Below are 13,444 nucleotides of genomic sequence, written 5' to 3' on the forward strand. Positions count from 1 at the left end.
GGGCTGGGAGCCAGGACTCCTGGGTTCTATCTCTGACTCTGGGAGGGGAGTGTGGGGGGGCTGGGAGCCAGGACTCCTGGGTTCTACCCTCACTTTCAGTTCCAGTCCTGGTTGGATAAATTTGCCCGGTTCACCCCCCGGACCTCCCTCCTGTCTCTCTCCAGCAGCTGCCGGGGCAGCCACACCCCCAACTCCCCGCTGCAAGCCGGCCGGCCGCTCCTACCAGTGCCCGGAGTGCGGGAAATCCTTCCGGCAGAGCTCGCACCTCCTCCAGCACCAGACCACACACTCGGGCGAGGGGCCGTACCGCTGCCCCGACTGCGGCCAGGCCTTCAGCCAGAGCTCCGACCTGGTGCGGCACCAGCACGTCCACACGGGCGAGCGCCCCTACCGCTGCCCCGACTGCGGCCGGGCCTTCAGCCAGAGCTCCAACCTGCTCCAGCACCGGCGCGCCAGCTCCGGCACCCGCCCCTTCTGCTGCGCCCAGTGCGGCAAGCGCTTCGGCCGCAGCTCCCACCTGCTCAACCACCAGGCCACCCACTCCGGCGAGCGGCCCTTCGGCTGCGCCGACTGCGGCAAGCGCTTCGGCCACAGCTCCAGCTTGCACAAACACCGGCGCGGCCACACTGCCCAGCGGCCCTTCGGCTGCGCCGACTGTGGCGAGCGCTTCCTCCGGAGCTCCGACCTGCTCAAACACCGGCGTATCCACGCCGGCGAGCGGCCCTTTGGCTGCGGCGACTGCGGCAAACGCTTCCTCCAGAGCTCCGACCTGCTCAAACACCGGCACGTCCACACCGGGGAGAAGCCCTACACCTGCGGGGAGTGCGGGCGCGGCTTCAGCCAGCGCTCCCACGTGGTCAAACACCGCCGCGTCCACAGCCGGGGCAAGCCCTGAAGGGAAGAAATGGGGACAGATCTTCTTCCTATGACCACAGTCACACACTGCAGAGCTTTGAATTTTCCGTGTGTGCAGCAAGGATCTGCATCTGCCCTGGGTTGTGCGGCTGCGGTTTGGGGTTGCCCATGAACTTGGCGGGAGATTGAAGCCAGCGGCTCTTTCGCGAGGTGTTTGTTTGTGACGTCTCGTGAACTCCATTCGACTGTCCACCTTTCATCGGTAGGGCCCGTGTCTTCCGGCACCGAAAACAGACTAATTTTGGACTTGCGAAGTTTTGTAGTTTGGAAATGTTGGTCATGCAATATTTTAATACCAAAAATACACTTACCGGCAACCATGAGCAATGTGTAACCCTTTTACAGCACGAAAATCCGGTAGCCTACATTACAATGTTGACAGACACTTGGACATTTTTTTTTTACAACCAAAATTGTCAGTTTTAGAACATAAGAAATGTATGAAGTGATCATCACTATAAATTCTTGCTATGCAAGACTGTGCAATTAAAATAAAAGTTGGATTATTGTTTTCTGCCACGATGTAACAGCTCAGGAAAATTTGGAATAATTACATTTGTGCTTAAAGGAAACTTTAAATATCTGTATATAAGAACATAAGAATGGCCCTACTGGGTCAGACCAAAGGTCCATCTAGCCCAGTATCCTGTCTGCCGACAGTGGCTAGTGCCAGGTGCCCCAGAGGGAATGAACAGAACAGGGAATCATCCAGTGATCCAACCTCTGCGCCCATTGCCAGCTTCTGGCAAACAGAGGCTAGAGACACCATCCCTGCCCAGCCTGGCTAATAGCCATTGATGGACCTGTCCTCCGTGAATCTACCTAGTTCTTTTTTGAACCCTGTTGTGGTCTTGGCCTTCACAACATCCTCTGGCAGGGAGTTCCACAGGTTGACTGTGTGTTGTGTGAAGAAATACTTCCTTTGGTTTGTTTTAAACCTGCTGCCTATTCATTTCATTAGTTCTTGTGTTATGAGAAGGAGTAAATAACACGTCCTTATCTACTTTCTCTGCACCAGTTGTGATTTTATAGACCTCAATCATATCTCCTCTTAGCTGTCTCTTTTCCAGGCTGAAGAGTCCCAGTTTTATTAATCTCTCTCATACGGAAGCCGTTCCAGACCCCTAATCATTTTTGTTGCTCTTTTCTGAACCTTTTCCAATTCCAATGTATCTTTTTTGAGATGGGGCGACCACATCTGCACACGGTACTCAAGATGTGGACGTCCCATGGATTTATACAGAGGCTATATGACATTTTCTGTCATATTCTCTATCCCTTTCGTAATGATTCCCAACATGCAGTTGGCTTTTTTGACGGCCGCTGCACGGTGAGTGGATGTTTTCAGAGAACGCTCCACAGTGACTCCGAGATCTCTTTCGTGTGTGGCAGATCACCTATATCAGCATACAAATAGTCATTAACCCCCGCGCAGGACACTTTAAAACTCATTTGGGGATCCAGCGTCACGTTTTCCAATGACATCCGGTAACGTTGCAGGGTTAGCTCTTGTCCAAGTTTGGCCAAACTGCGTTCAGCATCAACCGCTCACCAAAAGAACACGAGGAATCGGTCTAAGTCTTGGCAAATGTTTGTCTGAAAAGTGGAGAGAGAAATGTCATTAGCACGAGGAGGTTCATTCACAGTGTTCAGGTAAACGGCCCACTCACCCCCAGGTACAGATCCCAGCAGCGGAATACAGGAGCTCCTCACTTAACGTCGTCCCGGTTAATGTTGTTACGTTGCTGATCAATTAGGGAACATGCTCGTTTAAAGTTGTGCAATGCTCCCTTATAACGTTGTTTGGCAGCTGCCTGCTTTGTCCACTGCTTGCAGAAGGAGCAGCCCATTGCAGCTAGCTGGGAGGCTTGGAACCAGGGTGCACCGGCAGCCCCCTATCAGCTCCCCGGGTCCCTAAGTTCCCTGTCCAGTAGCCACCCAGCAGGCTACCAGTTGCCGGCAGTTCAGCTGCCCTCTGCCTTGGAGCTGTTCCCAGGAGCCTTCTGCTTGCTGTGCAGGCTAGGGTGTCCCCCCACCCCGCTCCCTGCTTACCCCATCTCCATAGAGCAGGGGGGACACGACAGGGCTTAGGACGGAGGGAGCTTGCTGGCAGCAGCTGCTGTCTCAACTTGCTGATCGACGTAAAAAGGCAGTGTCCTTAGAGTGGGGTTGGCGTACTTACAGGGGTAATGCATCTCTCACACACACGGGGTGTGTCTCTGTCTCTCTCTGCCCTGCTGTCTCCTCTCCCTCCATTCGTGCTGCCTTGTAGAGTGTGAGGCTACATTAACAACAATGGGTTAACCCTTGAGGGCTCAGCCGAGTGCTAGATCATCATTTAGCAGTAAGGCATCCCTGGGAAATATCCCACCCTCTGACTCCTCCACCTCAACCCAGCTTCACAATCATCATTGCTGTGTACAGTATTCAACTGTTTGTTCAAAGCTTTATATATATATATATATAAATTCTCTGGAACCTAACCCCCCCCCCCATTTACATTAATTCTTTTGGGGGAAATTGGATTCACTTAACGTTGTTTCTCTTAAAGTAGCATTTTTCAGAAACAAAACTACAACGTTAAGCGAGGCGTTACTGTACTGTGTTCATAGTCGCTGACGTCGTGGGAGAGCACACGACCTTGCTTCGAATCAAGGAGTCTCACATCGCGAAAAAATCTCTATGCTGACTGTTTGTATTTAAGTAGCCTCTACACTTTCGCTGCACAGGTTTGAAAAACTTGACACGTGATTGTCCAGGGCATTCTGTCTTTGGACTGAAGTGCTGCCAGCAGATCAGATCCAAGGTTGTACAAGTCTGTTGGGAACGTCGACCGGGATTCAAACCCAAGTAGTGTCTGAAAAAGTGGAGTTGCTTCTGCTTGGATAAATCTGCCGCAAGCGATTCACTCTGCAATAAAACACTTAGCTCCTCTAAAATGGCAGTCGTGTACGTCAATTTCCCCCTTGTAGTCCTCCCCATGATTGTCTATGGCTTTAAACCAAGTTGTTCATCTTGTTACAACCGGTTCCAGCGGTAATCACAGGCTTTCAGCCCCCTGGTTGATAAGGCAGTCTCCGAATGAGTGTATTTGACTGGGGGGTGGCCGGTTTCATTACAGCACACAGACGGTCCACTTCCATATAGAGACAGCGTCAGCGCTCGCCTAGTGAAGCCGTAATGCATCCCCCACAGGTCACACGAATGCAGTTGCTTAAACTGTCTTTGAATGACTTCCGCAAGTCGGTTGCATTACCCGTCGCATAAGCCACTGCACTGGAAAAGTCAGTTTTGTGTTGTACAAGGGTCTTTATAACAGCGTGCGCAACTGTGGCGTAATGAACATGTTTGAACTCCACTGTTTCTATGAGCTTGGCAGCAACTGGGCAATCTTCTGAAACCTGCATCCGCTGTATTGGAATATTTGCAACATGCCAGAGCAGGCTGCCTGGATGGTCACCCACAATTACAGCGACGAGCGAACCCTTCCATTCGGCGCCCCATTGGTGCTTGTGTAGTTCAAAGACGCGGGGAATATGGATTCGTCTCATTTAGGAATTCTCGCATTTGGGGATTGTCTGGTTTGTCTAGTGGGATATCTACGCTGCCACTGGCCTCCATCTAGTCTAGTACTGTTGTTCCCCGGGATTTCTGATTTTCCTCGTGTACACGTGCCAGTAATTGGGAGCTGTGGCTTTGCGGCTGTTACGTCTCCACTCTCTGCCCTTCGTTTTCTTTTTCTGGTGCTGGAACGTGACGACCTTTCAGGTGGTCACCTGTGCGGCCCTTTTTAACATGGTCAAGGACTTTGGTGCGAATTGTGTACAGTGACTTCCCTCCGCTCCCATGGAGCACGTCGGTGCCGAATCCTTGAACTCTCTCCTCAGGCGTAACCAGGCCAGGCATTGGCAGGGAATGGCTCCAACGGCCAAAGCACAAGGTGGAAAATCGAAAGGAATCGGTGATTCTGGAAATCAAAAGTAATTTTGGAAGAACCATGGCAATATCCGGCGAACACTGGCCCTATTCATCAGGGGTCGACTTTGAGGGTTCCAGTGTGTGATGGAACCCCCAGGGTACAACCTGGAACTGTGGGGCCCCGTGCCCCCTTAACTCTCCAGCCTGGACTCTCACACACAGTGCAGTACCAGTGACATGCAGCAACCCCCTCCAAGAGCTGTGATCACTCAGCCGTCAGCAGGTGGAGCTCCACACCCAGCTGAGTTGCATGAATTCTCCCTGAGCCACTCACACATCACACAGAGAGAAGCACCAGCCAAATCCCCCCAGCTCCACAGCCTTGCACCCCAGAAATACACCGTCTTGCACTGCTCAAGTCTCCATGGACAGTGCAAGCTCATGAATTAGTTTGCCACTCCGAGAAAGGGAGTGGTCACGCAACAGCCCTTGGTAACCTGAGCTGGGAGTCTCTCAACACTTCAACGCAAGCCACCCTGTGTTAGATAAAACATGAACCAGATTTATTAACTACAGAAAGGCAGGGTTTAAGTGTTAGAATCGCAGTCTGAATTCGATTTCTTGACCTCTGCGTCTATATTAACTTTAACAGACTAAGCAAGAGTTGAATCAAACAACTTTTCTCAACCCACTGGATGTTCCAGGCAGCGCCCGGTTCTCAGTACAGAGGCTGGATTCCCTTCCCAGCCTGGGACCAAGCTCCCCAGTTCAGAGTCTTTGTCTTCTCGCTGATCTTCCAGGAGTTGAGATGGGGGAGGTGAGAAGCCATCGACCCTCATTTGTACTTTCTCTCCGGGTGCTAGAAAGATCCTTGCTGTGATGTGGGGGTCCGGCAGCCCCACTGGGTACCTGCCCTCTCTGAGGAGTCTCTGGGAAGGCCACTTGGGAGGGTGCATTCTCCTTGATGGGGCATCAGTGCCTGTCTGGCCAGTGTTAGATGCTCCTTCGTCCCTACTGAAAGGCCGGCAGTGGGCATCTCCCCCCCTCACAACATATTTCAGTAACGAACACAGAGCAACACGTCTTGTGGAGAGACTGAGGTCATTGGCTGGTGTAGCTGACGATGGATCTCTCGCTTGGTGCTTTGGTGCTCTCCACCAAGTTGGAGGCTGTGGAGTTGGGCTGGACTTTTGCGGTTTGATATTCCGCCCAATGAGCGGCTCCGAGATGTCACAGTAGGACCCAGGCATGGTGACTTGAGTGTGTAAGTCCAGTCCTTGAGCTGGCTGAGTCTGGAGACCCCAGCAGGGCCTTTGTACCCTGTGGGCTGCCCGACTGGTTCTACTGCTGGAGCAGATCTGGGTCTCTTCTGTCCAGCAGGGAGTGTTTTCTTCCTGGAAGCCCCCGGAGATGCTCTTGGCGGTGGTAAACCAGCCGGTGATAACATGCCAGTGTCTGCACGTTTTCAACAGATTCCCTAAAGCCGTCCCAGTTGGCTTTGGCCAGATTCCACCGTGGGATTCGTTGTGACAGAATCACAGGGATTTCGATGCCGACAGGGGTTGAGCCTATGTTGGCTGTGGGGGAAGTGGGGAAGTATTTTGTGACGTGCATGAGGTGTTGATCTTTGGAGGCGATGGAGGGGTCTGGGTTGGAGTTGCGTTGCCAGTGAGCAGCGTGGAAAGGTGCTTGCTGCTTAGAATTGAAGACCAGTTGCAGATCTTGCGCAGACATCCACTCCGCGGCGGGGGTGTCTGTGCGCGTGCGAATTCTTGGCGATCCAAAAAATACAAGTTTGCCCCCAAACCGAGCAGGACTTAATCGAAAGTTTGTGAGTTCTGCAAGAGACAGTTCAAAATTTAAACCACCCTGGACAAATTCACGGCCCCGCATTGTCCCGGTGGCAGGGAAGACTTCTTTTTTCATTGGATGCTGTGGCCGGGAGCTGTCCTGTGGCCATCAAGGAGCAAAAGACATAACTCGTCCTCTGGAAAGTGAAATACGCTGCCAAAATTGAGGCCAAAATGTTCTCTGCTTTTGGTACAGTTTTCATTGTGTCCTGATGAGGGTTAAATATGGATTAATGAAGGAAGCTGATGCCTTTAAAAGAGAGTGTTACATAGACACAAACTTGCCATCCGGAAAAACCCATTCGCTATTTGTCTTCACATTATTAAACGTCGGTGCTTGTGGAAATCTGGTTAAACGGTCTGGGTAAAAACCTGGACTGTTGGGGGTCGCCGGGACCCAAACTCCCTGTCTTAAGCGATGACCGGCGGAAAATCTCACTCTATGGGGCTCAGGGACAGCCAACCCCTGGCATCTCTGCTTTCCGTCACCGCTCAGGCCCAGCCCTGACTGCCAGGGGAGACTGTCCCAGGCAGCCGGGAGCTTCCCCCCACAGCCAGCGCCTGCTGCTGCAAGCCAGGACGCCTGGGTTCTGTTGCTGGTCTGCGGGCCCCAGGCACTGTCTCAGGATAAGGAATCCATGGGGTTCGCCACCTCCCCAATCAGCTGCATCAGAAATGTGTGAAGAAGGGATTTGACTTTACTCTCATGGTGGCAGGTAAAAGGTTAAACCTCATGTGCCCCTCCAGCCCCCCACCCCTTGCTTGGGTTAGAACCCAGGAGTCCTGGCTAGGGTGACCAGATGTCCCAATTTTATAGGGTCAGTCCCGATATTTGGGGCTTTTTCTTTTATAGGCTCCAATTACCCCCCCATCCCCCATCCCAATTTTTCACATTTGCTGTCTGGTCACCTTACCTGGCTCCCAACCCCTCCTGCTCTAACCCACTAGACCCCACTCCCCTCCCAGAGCCGGGAGAGAACCCAGGAGTCCTGGCTCCCAGCCCCCCCTGCTCTAACCCACTAGACCCCACTCCCCTCCCAGAGCCGGGAGAGAACCCAGGAGTCCTGGCTCCCAGCCCCCCTGCTCTAACCCACCAGCCCCAACTCCCCTCCCAGAGCTGGGAGAGAACCCAGGAGTCCTGGCTCCCAGCCCCCACTCCCCTCCCAGAGCCGGGAGAGAACCCAGGAGTCCGGGCTCGCTGGGCGAGTTCCCCCCCGGATACAAAGGGGTTAAAACCATAGAGCTCAGCAGCATCCTTCCTTTGGGGGCTGTGACGTCACAATGAAGGGCCCTTCCCCTCCCCCAGCGGGGGAATCTCGACACCCCCCGGCTGCTTTGCGGGGCCGCTCTTAAAGGGCCAGCGCCACCCCCGCCCCGCGGAGCGGTGAGTCCGGGCTGGGGGCTAGGGGGGCTGGCAGATGTTATCCCCCCCCATCAATCCGGAGTCACCCCTGAGTGCAATGGAGCAGGGCTGGGTTCTGATTTCAGCTTCCCCCGGGTGAATCCGGAGTCACTCCTGAATGCAATGGGGGCAGGGTGGGGTTCTGCTCTCAGCTTCACTGGGGTCAAACTGGAGTGACCCCTGAATGCAATGGGGGCAGGGCTGGGTTCTGCTCTCAGCTCCCCGGGATCAATCTGGAGTCACCCCTGAATGCAGTGGGGGCAGGGCTGGGTTCTGCTCTCAGCTCCCTGGTATCAATACGGAGTCACCCCTGAGTGCAATGGAGCAGGGCTGGGTTCTGCTCTCAGCTCCCGGGGTCAATCCGGAGTCACCCCTGAATGCAATGGAGCAGGGCTGGGTTCTGCTCTCAGCTCCCCGGGGTCAATCCGGAGTCACCCCTGAATGCAATGGGGGCAGGGCGGGGTTCTGCTCTCAGCTTCACTGGGGTCAAACTGGAGTGACCCCTGAATGCAATGGGGGCAGGGCGGGGTTCTGCTCTCAGCTTCACTGGGGTCAAACTGGAGTGACCCTTGAATGCAATGGGGGCAGGGCTGGATTCTGCTCTCAGCTTCACTGGGGTCAAACTGGAGTCACCCCTGAATGCAATGGAGGCAGGGCTGGGTTCTGCTCTCAGCTCCCCAGGGTCAATCCGGAGTCACCCCTGAATGCAATGGGGGCAGGGCTGGGTTCTGCTCTCAGCTCCCTGGTATCAATTAGGAGTCACCCCTGAATGCAATGGGGGCAGGGCTGAGTTCTGCTCTCAGCTCCGCTGGGGTGAAACCAGAGTCACCCCTGAGTGCAATGGGGGCAGGGCTGAGTTCTGCTCTCAGCTCCGCTGGGGTAAATCCAGAGTCACCCCTGAATGCAGTGGGGGCAGGGCTGGGTTCTGCTCTCAGCTCCGCTGGGGTGAATCCAGAGTCACCCCTGAATGCAGTGGGGGCAGGGCTGGGTTCTGCTCTCAGCTCCCTCTAGCTACCACATTAGACCGTATCAGAATAATGACTTAAGTGTCTCAGATTCCTGACCATGATTGGGGCCTGTTGCACTGGGCGCTGCACAGACCCCCCCGTCCGAGATCGGGGCCCCCATCACGCCGGCTGCCTGTCATTCCAGGCGAAGGGAAGGCGCGTGATGCTGGTCCATGCCGCCGAATTACAGATCTGGTCTGGCCTTGCCTAAGGACCTGGCCACCCGCTGAGCTGGGACCGGCTCGTTTGGGCCTTGGAGAACCGAGAAGGTCTTTAACCCTGTGATGGCCCCACATTCAGACACTTCCAGCCTGTTAGGGACCGTGGGGACCATCTGCTTTGGCCTCCCACCTAACCCAGGCCAGACGTCCCACTGGGTGATTCCTCCATCCAGCCCATATCTGATGGCTGAGCTAGACCCGAGTTTTCAGGGTCACCCCACCCCGGTGACAGGCCTCTGAGAGATGGAGAATCCATCACGTCCCTGGCTAGGACCTTCCAATGGATTCCCACCATCCTCCTCTGCCCCACTGACTCCAAAGGAGCAAGGACCCATTGACCCCAGCAGGGGATCTGGCCCCATTGACTCCACCATCTCCCCATCTTTCTCTCCAGGCTTCCCTTTCCCCAAGACCGACGTGAGGTGGATGGAGCGAGGGGAAGAGCCGTGGGGCCCTGATCTCCCCTCCCCCGAGGCTGGGGGGACCCCCAGTGAGACCCACACAGGTGAGGAATGAGGGAGACCCCTAATGGGAAGGTCATAAGTGGAGCCCTTCCAAACTGTGTCCCCTGACACTTGCTGGAGCTCTGGGAGGGGAGTGGGGTCTGGTGCATTAGAGCAAAGGGGGCTGGGAGCCAGGACTCCTGGGTTCTCCCACTAGCTCTGGGAGGGGAGTGGGGTCTGATGGGTTAGAGCAGTGGGGGCTGGGAGTCAGGACTCCTGGGTTCTCTCCCTGGCTCTGGAAGGGGAGCAGTAAAGTGAGGGCTCGGAACCAGGACTCCTGGGTTCTACCTTCACTTTCAGTTCTTCTTCGAGCGATGGTCCCTATTGTTATCCATTAAGGGTTGACGTGTCCGCCAGGTGTCTGGCCCAGTGTCCGTTGGTTCCTTCACCTCACGGTGTCGTCCGAGGCCGTAAAGGGCGGGACGGACCAACCGCACCTCCCGTTCCTTCTCCACCGCATGGTCCGAGCCGGAGCCGCTACTCTCCTCGCGTCTCTGATGCCCTTTAAAAAACAGCCGTGGGAGAGTTGTCCAGAGTTCGTTTTATTCTAGTTTCTGCTGTTCTTCATGTCGTTGAGCCTTGAGCAGTAGTTCTTAGGAGATGAGAGACTTTGGGGACCCCGTTTACCAGCTTCCCCCACCCAGCACCTGCACCCGCATCCTGGATTATGCCGAAGACGCCGGGGTTCGAGGTCTGCGCTGCTGGGCCATGTTTGTTCTCGCACCAACGCCGCCTCTCCTGCTTGTGGGAGGCCTACATTGCATCCAGGTGCGATGGCTGCCTCTCCTGCCAGCCGTACCCGGGAAGGCCGGGCTCTTGGCCTCAGCAAGCGTCTCCTGGGGGGTTCCATGAGGCCGCCGTGGGATCCAGGCCGGGCAGCCCCTGAGAAACCCAGGAGCGTGTCTCCGACTGCGGAGATCGGGTCTGGTTCCAGCCGCACCACTGCTGCGCCGGTGCCTGGCCGGGACTCAAGGACGCAGGTGCGTAAGCATGGTGGTAAGTCTTCCTCCAGTCCTAAGGAGACGATGCGTCTTCCGTGAGTTCCCGCCCCGGAGAAATGGCGTGTTCCCAGGCTCTCGAGCAGGACGAGAAATCGGGTAGGCCAGGGGATCCGCTGGGACAAGCCCCGAGCCGCACACACCTTCCCTACCGGCCCCGTTCAGTCCAGGGAACCGTTGGTTTCGAAACAGTCACACCGGGGAGGTTAGAGATGGTGCCGGAGCCACGTGAAGTCTTCGCCCTTGGGGAGCCAACTTCTCCACGTCTCCCTCTGCCGTCTTACTCGCTCCAGGCCAGGGCGAACCCCAGGCCAGCCGTGCTCTCACTGCCCGTTCCCCCAGGGTGTATACGGCTCTGGTTGGAACCGGGATCCGCATTCTCAGCCTCGGAGGAGTCGCATGGCTTCGGGCACCCTCGAGTAGGTGCTCAGAACCGGTTTTGGAGGGTGAGTCGCTCAGCTCGGTTCCACCACAGGAACCGTTCCAGATACACCTGTGTCCTCAGCTCCAGATGGCTTTCGCCGGTTCCAGGACCTCCTACGCAGGGCGGCGGGGGACTTCCATATTCCACTGGAGGAAGAACGGGGCAAACACCCGGCCCACCCCCCTTGGGGGGAGTTGGCCTAGTGCTCTTCGGACCAGCTTGGAGTGCGGTAACAGCGGACGAGCGGGTCCCGGCTGCCGTTCGACATGGCTATACGGTGGAGTTCACACCGCTACCTCAGCCATGTTCCCGCGCCCTGATCCCTCCTCAGGGACCACACTCAGGACAGCATCCTCGCTCTAGCCGTCGGCTCCTTACCGCAAAGGGGAGGCGATAGAGCACGTTCCTCCAGACTCTCAGGGCACAGGGTTCTGTTCCACGTATTTCCTGGTACCCCAGAAGAAGGTGGAGACCAATCCTGGATCTCAGTCGCTTCATCCACAAGCCCAAGGTTTGGATGGTCACTGTGGCAGCCATCATCCCGTCTCTGGATGGTTCATGGTTCTCAGTGTGCGAGATGCCTGTTTTCACATAGACAACCCCCAGAAAGCTCTTGAGATTCACGGTGGGCCTTGGCACTTCCAATCCAGGGTCCTACCCTTTGGACTCACCCCTGCTCCACGGGGTCTTCCCCAAAGTTTCCTCTGTCTTAGCCGCCCACCGCCAGCATCACGGGGTCTTTAGATTCCCGACTGGCTGCTAGCAGCACAATCTGGGGACGCAGCCGTTCCTCCCCTGGAGGTGAGCGTCAGTGTCGAAAAATCAGCTTCGGTTCCCACACGGTCCCTGGATGTCACAGGGGCCTCCGTCGATGCGGTCTCGGCATTGGCCAACCTGCTGAGGGACAGATTCCAGATCCTGCAGGAACTCATCACCTGAGTAATCAATGGTCCTTCTGTTCCGGTCAGGACCTGCCTATCCCTCCTTGGCCACACGTATGCCAGTCACCGCCTTCGCTGTCTTCAGCTGTGGCTCCGGAGAGCTGGTTCACCCCTGCGATAGACCACGGGCTTTCTGTCGTCTTCCCCACCACCCCCACCCGCACTACGTCCTCTCCTCGCTCCCGTGGTGGATGGTCCCCCCCCGTCTGGACACGCTCGTCACGGGCGCATTGCTCGCTGGCCAAGGTGCCCGCATGGGCGAGCCCCTGGCACAAGGGACCTTCACCTCTTGGGAATCCAGGATGCCCATCAACATGCCGGCGCTTCGGGCGCGTCATAGGCCGCGTTGTGCGGGAATGTTCGTCGGCAGCACCAGACGACCTTCGAGCGGCAGGCAGGGGCCCACCAGGCTCCCGTCCGGACAAGTGGAAGCATTTCACCTCCTCGGCCCGACAGAGGGATCTTGCCCCCTGCCGACATGATCATACCCCTTCTCTTGGGCTCCTGCGCTTGGCTGCGTCAGGACTCGCTCTCCGTCCCATCACGTCCACCTAGCGGCTCTCAGCGGCTTCCGCCCTCCCTGTGCGTGGACACGCAGTCCGTCCGTCCGTCCGTCCGTCCGCAGCCATTGACGGCCAGGTCTGCTACGAACCTTCCCGCCCCTGTGGGACCGCAACCTCGTTCGCGCTACATGAATGAAATCGCCCTTCCTCGGAGCTATTCCTTCCGCGAGATGGGTCGGTGAATGAGGGGCTGGGGGAGCCCCAAAGCCTCCTGGTGCCTGCACCCCAAGTCTCTCCCAAAGGTCGTCCCCCGGTTTCAGCTCAACCAGCCCATCCACTCCTTTCTGAAGCCTCCCACCTCGGTGGAGGAGCGGCGCCGCCCCTCCCTCGACGTCCGCCGGGCCTCCTGCCTGCAGAGCACGAGACCTTTCCGGACGTCCCCTAGACTGCCCGCCCCGTCATCCTTTCGGTTCTGGCGCTAAACAGGCTCCACCCGGAGGGTTTCTAAGTGGAACTGGGGGCTTTCGCCAGTTCCAGGACCTCCTACGCAGAGGGGTGGATTTGGGGGCGTTCGGCTCTGTCGGGTGTCAGGACGGTCTCCAGCCCGTTGGGTGAGGGCCCCTTTCCTCAAGCGCACGAGTGCCAACCACAGCCGCCCTCCGTGACCTGCTGCTTTCGGACAGAGGTCGGTGCGACAGGTTCCCTGGGGTGCAGCCTGGGACCGGGGCACCGCTGAGCCCTCTGTCCCACCAACCTGGGCTC

The 13,444-nt window shown here is 56.5% G+C and overlaps 1 protein-coding gene across 1 annotated transcript in view; it reads left to right on the plus strand.

Annotated features, from left to right (window-relative positions):
• The window catches only part of LOC120404127 (zinc finger protein with KRAB and SCAN domains 7-like), a 28,667-nt gene that overhangs the window by 12,332 nt on the left and 2,891 nt on the right, over window positions 1-13,444 (plus strand). Inside the window, exon 8 of the mRNA XM_039536126.1 lies at window positions 165-871. Within this exon, the coding sequence (XP_039392060.1) occupies window positions 165-871 (707 nt within the window). The remainder of the gene's footprint in view (window positions 1-164; window positions 872-13,444) is intronic.

Source organism: Mauremys reevesii, linkage group 4 (assembly GCF_016161935.1).
Source record: "Mauremys reevesii isolate NIE-2019 linkage group 4, ASM1616193v1, whole genome shotgun sequence".
Taxonomy (NCBI): domain Eukaryota; kingdom Metazoa; phylum Chordata; order Testudines; family Geoemydidae; genus Mauremys; species Mauremys reevesii.